We start from the raw sequence: 11890 nt of genomic DNA on the forward strand, positions 1-11890 counted from the left end.
TTTATAGAATTGCATATGAAAAGGGAAGAAAAAAATAAATACTCCCTAGGAAAGGCTGATAAATATACTAGAACTTCAAGATTTTGAGTACTATATCCATTTATCACTAATGAAATATGTGAATATTTTGGACTGTCATTTGATAATGTTTTGAACCTTTTTACTATCAAAGTGAATTGAATTAGATATAATTAGATATCTAATCCTAGAAATTAAGATGCAACTTGTTTTGAATCTGTTCAATGTTCAATACCCAATGTGATGTAACTAATACTGACCAATTAGAATCTGTTTATGATTTGCACTCACTCCAACAAAGTGAAATGACCACCTTCCTTCCTTCCTTCCTTCCTTCCTTCCTTCCTTCCCTCCTTCCTTCCTTCCTTCCTTTCATATTTGAATTCAATAATTTACATTAACTAGACAAGTCAGGTTTTACCATTTGTGATATTTTGCCTTCAGCAAATGGATCAAAGAAATGTGACCAGAATTACAACAATTCACCTCCTAGGATTTCATATTCCTCAAAGTATTACATTTTTGGTATTTTTTATTTTCCTTTTGCTTTATTGTGTGACGATATGTGGAAACCTCCTGATCATCACACTGGTGTCCTACAGCAAATCCCTCCATTCTCCAATGTACTTCTTCCTCTCCCAGCTCTCTGTATTAGATATATTACTAGTAACTGATATTCTTCCTAACATTATCTGCACTGCTTTAACAAAAAAGACCGCCATGTCATTTTCTAATTGCCTTGCTCAGTTTTATTTCTTTGTTATCACAGAATCTTCAGAGTGTTTTCTTCTGACAGTGATGAGTTGGGACAGATATTTGGCCATCTGTAAACCATTGCATTATCCATTGAAAATGAACCACCAGGTTTGCTGGATACTGGTCATCCTATGCTGGATCTTAAGTGTGTTTGGAGCTTTGGTTTTCACTGTAACCATATCAATGTTACAATTTTGTGGTCCCGATATTATTGATCACTTTTTCTGTGACTTCAATCCAATCCTACAACTCTCCTGCTCCGATACCACCGCTGCTCAATTTGAAGGGACATTTTTGAGTGTTCTTGTTATTGTCATTCCTTTCTTCATTATTATTGTATCATATGCTTATATTATATCTACTATTTTTAAAATACCATCTATTACTGGCAGACAAAAGGTTTTTTCAACATGCAGTTCTCACCTGACTGTGGTTTGTATCTATTACGGCACCCTGGTTTGTGTATATCTGATACCAAATAGAGGAAAAACAAAGGACATTACTAAACTCATATCATTACTGTACACTGTAGTCACTCCAATGATAAATCCACTTATATATAGTCTGAGGAATAAAGAATTGAAAAAATCTGTCGGAAAACTGATCCAAAACTTTTTGGACAGGCATTTAATTAAAAAGATTTGAACCCCTGCGTATAACACACAGGCACAGTTTACCCTCTATTTTCAGGGTAAAAAAGTGAGTGTTATACGCCAATAAATACAGTAATTTATAATATTTTTAACTACTTACCATCCAGTCCAATTCTGGCACTTTGCTCCTACATGTAAAAATCATATTTTTTTGGGCAGAAAATTACTTAGAACCCCCAAAAATTAAATACGTTTTTGTTTTAGCAGAGACCCTAGGGAATAAAATGTCAGTTGTTGTAACTTTTTATGTCACATGGTATTTGCACAGCAATTTTTCAAACACATTTAAAAAAAGAAAAAAACAGTTTTATGAATAAAAACACTGGGCCAGATTCACAGAAGAGATAAGATGGCATATCTCCTGATACACCGTCGTATCTCTTGTCGTATCTATGCGGCTGATTCATAGAATCATTTCCGCATAGATAGCCCTAAGATCCGACAGGTGTAATTGACTTACACCATCGGATCTTAGGATGCAATACTTCGGCCGCCGCTGGGGGGATTTCGTGTCGTATTCCAGCGTCGGGTATGCAAATGAGCATTTACGGCGATCCACGAAGGTTTTCGCGTTCGTTACGTCGTCGCTAGTAATTTTTTCCCATTGCAAAGTTAGGGCTCCTTTAACATGGCTTAATTTTAGTCGAGCCATGTTAAAGTATGGCCGTCGTTCCCGGGTCGAATTTCATTTTTTTTTTGTTTTGGCTTAAGACGTCCGGGAATACGAATGGACGCTACGCACGTCGCCGTTCTAAAAAATTACGTCACTTTGTGCAAAGCACGGCGGGGATTTCAAAACGGAGAATGCACAGTACATCCGGTGCGGGAGCGCGCCTAATTTAAATGGTACACGCCCCATTTGAATTGGGCGGGCTTGCGCCGGACGGCTTTACGTTACACCGCCGCAAGTTTACAGGTAAGAGCTTTGTGGATCGGGCACTTACACTGAAAACTTGCGGTGGTGTAATGTAGCCGATACGTTAGGCCGCCGCGATTCTACGTGAATCTGGCCCCAAAAAACTAAAGTTAGCCCAACTTTTTTGTATAATATGAAAGATGATGTTACACAGAGTAAATAGATACCCAACATGTCATGCTTGAAAATTGCGCTCGCTTGTGGAATGGCACCAAACCTTGGTACTCAGAAATCTCCTTAGGCAACGCTTATATTTTTTTAGATGTTACATGTTTAGAGTTACAGAGGAGGTCTTGGTATAGAATTGTTGCTCTCGCTCTAACGTGCACGGCAATACCTCACATGTGTGATTTTAATGCTGTTTACATATGTGGCGTACGTATGCGTTTGTTTCTGTGTGCAAGCTTGCGTGGGCAGGGGCGCTTTCAATTTTTTTTATTGTTTATTTTATTTACATTTTTGTATGTTTGCACTTTCCCTTTAAAAAATAAAAAAACGTTGACCACTTTTATTCCTATTACAAGGAATGTAAACATCCCTTGTAATAGGACTAGTGCATGACAGGTCCTCTTTATGGAGAGATGTGGGGTCAATAAGTCCCCCACATCTCTCCTCCAGGCTGAAAAGCCAGAGATAAAAAAAACACAGAACGATCTCAGCTTTTCAGCTGAGTATATGGCAGTATTTACAACTGCCGGGCTGGGCGTGACATCATGACATCGCGCCAGGACCTTCAAGAGTCAAAGAGATGACTGTTCCCCAGAAATCACTATGGTCAACTTCTGCTGATGGTGGCTCAACGATCGCAAGCAAGGCCGGAGAAGCACCCTCCAGCCACCTGTAAGAACGATCAAGCCACTATTATTGTTCTTACGGTGAAAGGAATCACCGGCTGAAGATAATGATACATGTAGGTGCAGGCATAAGCCCTGTATAATAATGAAACGGGAGGATGTCCATGTACACCCTCCCGGCAGGAAGTGGTGAAACTATTGGCAAAATATGCTAATCCTGTAAAATCGCAATGCTTATTGATTGAACATGCATTTTAGGAGAGACTAACATTTGTCCTCATTTTGTAAAAGTTGCAAAAATTAAGAATAATAGACCATCCTTTCCACCTATCAAATGTCATTGCTTGAACATTTCAGTAGCTATTGATTCAAATTAAGTCTTAAATAATGGTGAACATTTTTGAGAAATATGTTGTGTAGTTATGCAAAGCTAAAAAAAAAACATAATAGAGTAAAATGTGCAAACAAATCTCCTGGAACATACTGTATTTGTTTGTAATCATTTTGCATAGAAACTTTGAGTTGAAAGGCAGACTTTTACTAAAATAGGTGTGTGAAAAGCTTTAGTACTTTATACTGTATGTGGGTTGGTTGATATGGGTAATTATTTCTAAAATGCTAAATTCAATCATGCAATATATTATATGACCAAATTTATGTGCCCGCTGACCCATATTTTTGAGATTAGATTTTTTTTTTTTTATGAAAAGATAATGCAAGACATAAAAATACATTTTAGACAACTGTGTACTTCCAACAGTTGGAACAGTTTGGGGAATGTTCTTTTCTGTAATGACATGACAGTGCCTCTGTGTACAAAACCAGCTTTATAAAGACTGGGTTTGATAAGTTTGGTCTGTATGGACACATGTGGGCTGCAGAACCCTGACCTCAACCCTACTGAACACCTTTGCAACAACGCATGTAAGCCAGGACTCCTTTTCCAACATCAGAATCTGACCTAACAAATAGCCATTTAAACCATGGACCCAGGTCACACAATCCACAATATTGTGGAAAATCTTCTAAGGAGAGTGGAGGCCATTATAGCTAGACATGTGCACTGCCATTAAATTTGTTTGTTTTAGTTACATTCTTTTTTTTTTTTGTGTGTAGTGCCTGTGTACTTTATGGTACTGGTCTTAGTTAAATTTAAGGGTAGATCAGAGTGTAGTTAAACTCTGATCCAGATTGTTAAGTGCAAAACAGGGTCTCTGTCTCAGCTTGGCTGTGCTGTGGGCTTATTCTGTTGTACTGGGGTGTTCTTCCAGCCCTGGTGCTGCAGGTGGCAGCAGTGGAGTCAAGGTTTGAGTGCTCTTTCCCAGCAGCCAATCAGGAGGGTTTGTCCTCGCTGTGCATGCTGGGAGGGCTATTTATGGGGCACACACCATTAGTTCTGGGTCTTCTTCGTCCAGTGTGGCACCCACCTTTAGGGTGACCACATCACAGCGCCCCGGCGTTATGGCCTACCTGGCCGGGGCATGCGTGCCACGCGGTGTTTCTGGTTCCGGGACCATGCTGGCCTGAAGCATCTGAACAGCAACGGGGACCCAGTGAGTGACTGGGTTCCCATTTGAAGATCCCAAGCTGTACTGCTGTTCGGTTTGGAGTCAGTCTGAGAAGCGCCATTGAGAGGCTGGCAGTCCAAAAGGGCCTGGACAAACCATCGGGGATCAAGGTAGCTGCACACTGAGGGATTGATCACCTGTCAGTCGGTTCCTGGGCGACAATTTGAAGGAGATCCAGGCGTAACTTATCCAAGGAGGGATATCTACAAGAATTCAATCCAGAGAGGGCCTGTGGCAGAGGTGTCTTTCTGAGGCTCACTGAGGGAGGTCTGTGGCAGAGACTATTTCCTCAAGTTCAAGTTCACCAAGGAGGGTCTGTGGCAGAGACTTTATGAGTGAGTGAGTGAGTAACTTGTATAGCGCAGCACATGCAAACTTAATCGCCTCAAGGCGCTTGGCATCCAGCGTCGTATCGGTCTTTCAGAAGAGGTGGGTCTTTAGTTTTTTCCTAAATGCCCGATGGTTTTCCTCCAAGAAGATGGTAGTGAGTAGAGCATTCCAGAGCCGTGGTCCTTGGACCGAAAATCTGCGTTCTCCCTTTCGATTTGTAGCCGGATTTAGGAATTTGGAGAAGGTTTTGGTTGGTTGACCGGAGCACGCGCTTGGTGACGTAGGGTTTTATTTTCTCGCTTAAGTATTGGGGAGCCTTCCCCTGTATACATTTGTGGGTGAGGCAGAGTGTCTTGAATGTCACCCTGTCCTGTCCGGGCAGCCAGTGGAGGGACCCTTAAGACTGGGGAGACTGATTCCCACGGCTTTTTACCTGTTACCAGTCTGGCTGCCGTGTTTTGGATGACTTGTAGATGTGAAATCTGGTATTTAGGTAGTCCTAAGTAGAGGGAGTTTGCGTAGTCGAGTCGTGAGTTGATGATTGTTCCCACCACTCCTGCTGTGTCCTCTTCCAGGATGAAGGGAATGAGTCTATGTAGCATGCGGAGCAGATGATGAGAACCGCTGACGACTGATCCTATTTGTGCATCCATCGTCATGTCTGCATCAAAGATGACTCCGAGACTTTTGACTTTATTGCTTGGCGCAATGGTTTGTCCGAGGATGGTGGGTGGTGTCCATGTAGTCCTAGAAATGGATTTCCTATTTGCGTGAATGGTGAGTAGTTCTGTTTTAGATCCGTTGAGTTTGAAGGAGCTTTCAGTCATCCAATTGTCGATCAGAGTGAGGCACTTTTCAAGTTCCTGAAATTGGTCTTTTTTGTTGGTGATTCGAAGGTAAAGCTGCGTGTCGTCCGCATAGGAGTGGTAGCGTAGGTCCTGTTTGCTGATGATTTTGAGGAGCGGGCAGATGTAGATGTTGAAGAGTATGGGTGAGAGGGGTGATCCTTTGCGGGACTCCGCATGTGATGGTCCGTGTTTCTGATGTAAAACCTCCAAGTTTCACGGTCTGAGTGCGATTTTCTAGGAAAGATGCGAACCATGGTAGGGCTGCGTCAGAGACTCCTGCTACTTCTTTGAGTCGTGTGAGCAATATTTTGTGGTCTACCATGTCGAAGGCTGCACTGAGGTCCTGCAGCACTAGGAGACTCCATCATCTTCTGCTTCGAGGGCGTCATCCCATATCTTGAGAAGAGCCTTTTCTGTGCCGTGGCCTGGGCGAAAACCTGATTGTAGAGGATCTAGGAGTTTGTGGTCGTCCAGGTGGGGCTGAAGCTGTTGTACTACTGCTTTCTCCATGATCTTGGAGATCATGTTCAGGCTTGTTACCGGTCTGCGCTGGTTTGGGTCTTTCGGGTCGAGGTTGGGCTTCTTTAAGAGGGGTTTTATTATGCCTTGCTTGAGGTTGTTCGGAACCATCCCTTCCCTGAATGATTGGTTTATGATGTGCGTTATGATGGGTGCCAATATGTTCGTGCATTCTTTCAAGAGTTTTGTAGGGATGATGTCATTCGGTGATGTGTTGTCTCGGAGGCTTCCCATGATGTTTTTTGTGGTGTCGATGGTAATTGGGACCAGCTCGAAATTCGTAGATCGTGGACTATTTATGTTGATTTCTTCTTCTTGCTTTATCTGAGTGGGGTTGGTGTTATTTTCTGTTGAACTGTTTCCTGAGTCTTTTCGATTTTGTTGATAAAAAAGTCAGATAGTTCATTACAGAATTCCTGTGTCTCACTTGCAGGGGGACTAGCCTTGGAGACTAGTTTAAAAAGTTCCCGTGGACGGTTTAGGGCTTTGGAGATGGTGTTTACGAAATGGTCATTTTTGGCTTTAAAGATTGCTTTTTTGGTAATTCTTGGTGAGGGTTTTGTACTTTGTGAGGTTTTCTTTAGATAGGTTCCTCCTCCAGGCTCCTTCAGCTCTTCTGCGATCCTGTTTCAGTAGAGTGATAGTGTCGTTAAACCAGCCTGAATTATTTTTCCGGCTGAGAGCTTTGCGTTTCGGAGCGACTGTGTCTGCTGTTTGTAGTAGTGCTTTGTTTAACGCGTTGAGTGTTTGTTCCGTTGAGTGGTTCAGATTTAGTACTTCTATTTTTGTCGCTAGTGTGGTTTTGAAGAGCTCTGAGTGTAGATTCTTCTGCGATCTTGCCCAGTGTATAGTTGTTGGGAGTTTTGGTTTTCGAAAGATGTATCGGTGGTTAATATAAATTTGATGGCGTGGTGATCCGTCCAAGGTAAAGGTCTGTTGTCCAGTTTGTTGATATTCATGTTTTGTATGAATATGAGGTCCAAGATGTGACCTGACGTATGTGTTGAAGTCTTTATCAGTTGTTGCAGACCGCGTTCTTCGAGTTGGTCGATGCAGGCGGTAGCGATGGGATCCTGAGTTGAGTTAGCCCAGAGGTTGAAATCCCCAAGTAACAGCAGGTTTTTGGTTTTCAGGGTGTACGTCAAGAAGAATTCGGTGAAGGGTGTGAGGAGATGCGTTTTTGGTCCGGGCGGTCTGTAGCATAGTAGTATGTGGACGGTTTCCTCGGGTGTAGCTTGAAGTTGCAGGGTGAGTGTTTCCATAAAGGGCAGTGAGTTCTGTATTGTTGGTTTGGTGAGAGCGAGGTGGGATTTATAGATCTTACAATTGTCCGAGTGATACTCTGGCTGCCAGGTCAGTGAGAGAGGCCTGTTCGGGTACACTAAACCCACTCCGGCTGGAGTGGCTCAGAGAAGTGTTACGCTTGGGAGCAGGACTGTTTCCCTATTATCACGCTTGAATCTGCTATTATCTCTTCTTCTTCAACTTTACTTTCCTCACAACAAGTTTACTGTTTTAACCCGGCTGGGTAATAAAGAGCACAACAAAGAGCACCTGTCGTGGACATTCCTTTACTTCTACTATATGCAATACGCATCATTCACCCCTAGGAATTCGGAGGAGCCTTGAGGTAATGTGCCGCCCAAAAATCCAGAAGCTCCACTGGGGGTAATGCTACATTTGTTTTTGTTTTTTTCGGGTCATTAGTTATAATCAAAATTCAAAAATCCAGAAATTCAAAATTTTGTAAATCCAAAAATCGGGAAATTCGAAAATTCAAAAAATTGAAAATCCAAAAATCTGAAAAAAAATCTGAAAATAAGAAATAAAATCAGAAAATTTGAAATAATAGCTAACTAATAATAACTAACTATTACATTTTAGGTATTGGAATTTGCTTTCAAATCTGGCTGTTAGTAAATAGAAATCTATCCAAAGTTACGAATTCACAGGAAATTCCGTCAGAGTTCCGATGTGATTTTAGTCGGACAAAGGTCCGATCATGTGTACGGACATAAGTCTTGAAGATTTAACAATATTTTGTAAAATGTATTTGTTATCTTTTGATAAATAGTCTGTACTTTGTATTTAAAAATAAATATTTTAATTACCGTATTTATCGTATTTATTTTAGGAGGGAAGTTTAAGAAAACAAAACTTACATTTTCAATGCCCATCAATGCAGCCTTATCAGTGTCCATCTAAAGCCTTGCCCAAAATTACAGCATGATCAGTGTCCATCTTTGGAGTTTAGAAGGAAACTTGCGCCGTAACTTAATAATAATAGAGTGTTTTCTTAATTGTTCAATAAAGTGGAATCAATTCACCCCTGAATTACCTCCCACCATGCCTCTTTTGCTCTGCCATTGAGCCGAGGAAGAAACGAGCGCCGCCAAGATACACAGAGCCGGATGTCCGCTGTACTCGGCTCCCCTCGGCTCGTCTCACAGTCCCGCCCAGTCCCGCCCCTTGGCCCGTCTCCTATGATAGACATAACAGTGGTCCAATGTCAGGAGGTGAAACTGGGCATTAATGCGAGAGAAGCCGAGCAGAGCAGAGCAGAGCCGAGTACACAGTACACTCGGCTCTGTCTATTTCGGTGGTGCTCGCCTCCCTCCGAAGCAGCCATTCGGCACCCACAAAGTTCATGTTATGCGTCGAAAAGAACGGTATTTCCTTTACAGTGGAACCAAAGTCCCCCTGTAACATAATGCTAGGAATTAGAGTTGTGTTGGTAAAAGTGACATGCAAATGGTTGATTAACTAAAGACAAATAGGCTGTTCACTCAAAAAGGGTATTTGCAACTTGCAAGGGAAATTAAACCTATATTGGTGAATAGGGTGAAGCTCCACCATCCAAATATGTGTTTTTTTATTTTATTTTTTTACTTTGCCGTTATTGTGTGTTTTTTGCAAAATCAAATTTTTACTACATTCACCAAACTAAGGAAAATTCTCTTTTGAACTGAACTGCGTTATTGCCTTTAGTAAATTGGCCTCACAGAATCGATAGTTGTTGTAGTAAAAGCATAGGGAAATCTGACAAACTACAAAGGGAGAGATTAACCACTTAAGCCCTGGACATTTAGGCAGCTAAATGCCCAGGCCAGGTTTTGCGATTCGGCACTGTGTCGCTTTAACAGACAATTGCGCGGGCGTGCGACGTGGCTCCCAAACAAAATTGGCGTCCATTTTTCCCCACAAATAGAGCTTTCTTTTGGTGGTATGTGATCACCTCTGCGGCTATTACAAAATAGGGGATAGTCTTATTTTTATTTTTATTTTACTACTAATCAGTGATTTTTTTTCGTGACTGCGACCTTATGGTGGACACTTCGGACAATTTTGACACATTTTTGGGACCATTGTCATTTTCACAGCAAAAAATGCATTTAAATTGCATTGTTTATTGTGAAAATGACAGTTGCAGTTTGGGAGTTAACCACAGGGGGCACTGAAGGAGTTGGGGTTCACCTAGTGTGTGTTTACAACTGTAGGGGGGTGTGGCTGTAGGTCTGATGTCATCGATCGAGTCTCCCTATAAAAGGGATCACTCGATCGATGCAGCCGCCACAGTGAAGCACGGGGAAGCCGTGTTTACATACGGCTCTCCCCGTTCTTCAGCTCCGGGGAGTGATCGCGAGGGGGCGGCTAGAAACGAATAGCCGTGCCCTCGTCCCGGATTGCTCCCCGCGGGTTACCGACCGCCGCATGTACCGGGGGGGGGTCCCGATCGGACCCCCGACCCGCGGAAAGGCGGGGACGTACATGTACACCCATATGCCTGTACGTGCCATTCTGTGGATGTATATGTACATGCGGTGGGCGTTAACCGGTTAAGGTCAGTTAGGAAACTGTGCCTTTGGGCAATTAACCACTTTGTTGACCTTTTTGTTCTTATTATTGGGGGCTTGTTTGCCTTTCATTTTATTTTATGGTGGATTTGAGGTCAACCGTCACTTTTACCTGCCGTTTTGTCAATAGCAACAATTTTTTTGCTTCAAGGCATCCTTTTTTTTTTTGATCACTTGACCTCGAGAAGGTTTTTCTCCCTTCATGACCAGGGCACTTTTTTTGCTATTCAGTGCTGTGCTTATTTAACTGGCAATTGTTTGGTCATGCAACACTGTACCTAAATTAAATTTATGTATTTTTTTTCACAATAGAACTTTGTTTTGGTGGTACTTGATCACCACTGTTTTTTTTTTTTTTTTTAATTCTATAAACACATTTTAAAAAATATTTTGACTTTCTGCTATAAAACATATCCCAGGGGGCACCGTTTAGCAAAAGAGGTCCTATTCTGAGCCAGCACCAAAGGTGGACAAGGATTGCCTAACCTTCTCTGATATTTCCAAGCCACCCAATTGGGCCAGATTTTAGTAATCTACTCCCATGCGGCCAAACCTGATTGGGTGATCATGGAAAGACAGGCGGTGCCACCTTTCACACTGGACCACCTGATGTGGTGTCACCCTAGAAAACACCCTGTGATACTAGCTTCCACACTTTCTCACTCTTTAGCCATTTGGGATGACCTTAATGCCTCATGCACACTGGACGTATTTTGACGATTTTACAGCAGCTGTTTTTGGCAGTAGACGTTTTTTTCTACAGTCATTAAACTCTCCATCATGTTATTCTATGTGTCCATGCACACATAGGTTGTTATCAGCAGTTTTGGGCAGTGGTGTGTTTGAGCAGTAAAACAAAAAAAAAAACTAGTGGGTTCTGAGAGACGTTTTTCAGCTGTAAAATCGCTCTAACGCTGATGACCACGGACAAACACTGATAAATGCTCAAAAACATCACTCACCAGTGTTTAACATTTTTGATCCATTAAAAATATGTATATATTGGTTTCTTAAAAAAAACGCAAAAAAACGCTAATGCGGAAAAACACTAAAAACACGAAGAAACACTAGAAACGCTATTGCAAAAACTTTGAAAAAATCTGAAAAAAGTTGAAAAACTCACTGCAAAGCTACTGGCATTTTTCTAATGTTATTTTGACGTCCAGTGTGCATGAGGCATAAATATCATGCTAGTCTCCCGTATTTGCCCTTTATCCTACCTATGCCATAACCCCCAATTTCCCCCTGATATGAACATCAAAGCCTTTGAACGGTGGCTGGACAAGGGGTTGTACTTGATTGGACACTACTTACTTCAATTCCTCAGGAGCACTCACCCTGACATATTGTACCAATAAACTTGAAATGCAAACGACTGAAACATTTTGATTTCAACAAATGTCATACTTCTTACACTCCCTGTGTCAGTCTAAACCCTTACCACCCAGTATCACGCCATATGAACAATGGTGTGACCAGGTTACGGAGCAGGGGGGAGGGATCACAATGATCTATAGGTCACTTTCCACAGTACACTCTAAACTTAGTTATATGCTAGCCTGGGAGAAGGACCTTTCTCAGGAATTGGAATGATTTGCATGCAGCATTCATACCGAGGCTTCCTTAATATTTCA

The 11890-nt window shown here is 42.0% G+C and overlaps 1 protein-coding gene across 1 annotated transcript; it reads left to right on the top strand.

The window, feature by feature from the left end:
* The first annotated feature begins 564 nt into the window (after positions 1-564).
* Positions 565-1419, top strand: LOC120930666 (olfactory receptor 11L1-like). Its single transcript, XM_040341842.1, has one exon. It carries the CDS (start codon positions 640-642, stop codon positions 1417-1419), a length of 780 nt encoding a protein of 259 aa, XP_040197776.1. The 5' UTR covers positions 565-639.
* The last annotated feature ends 10471 nt before the right edge of the window (positions 1420-11890 follow it).

The sequence above is a fragment of the Rana temporaria genome, chromosome 3 (assembly GCF_905171775.1).
Source record: "Rana temporaria chromosome 3, aRanTem1.1, whole genome shotgun sequence".
Taxonomy (NCBI): domain Eukaryota; kingdom Metazoa; phylum Chordata; class Amphibia; order Anura; family Ranidae; genus Rana; species Rana temporaria.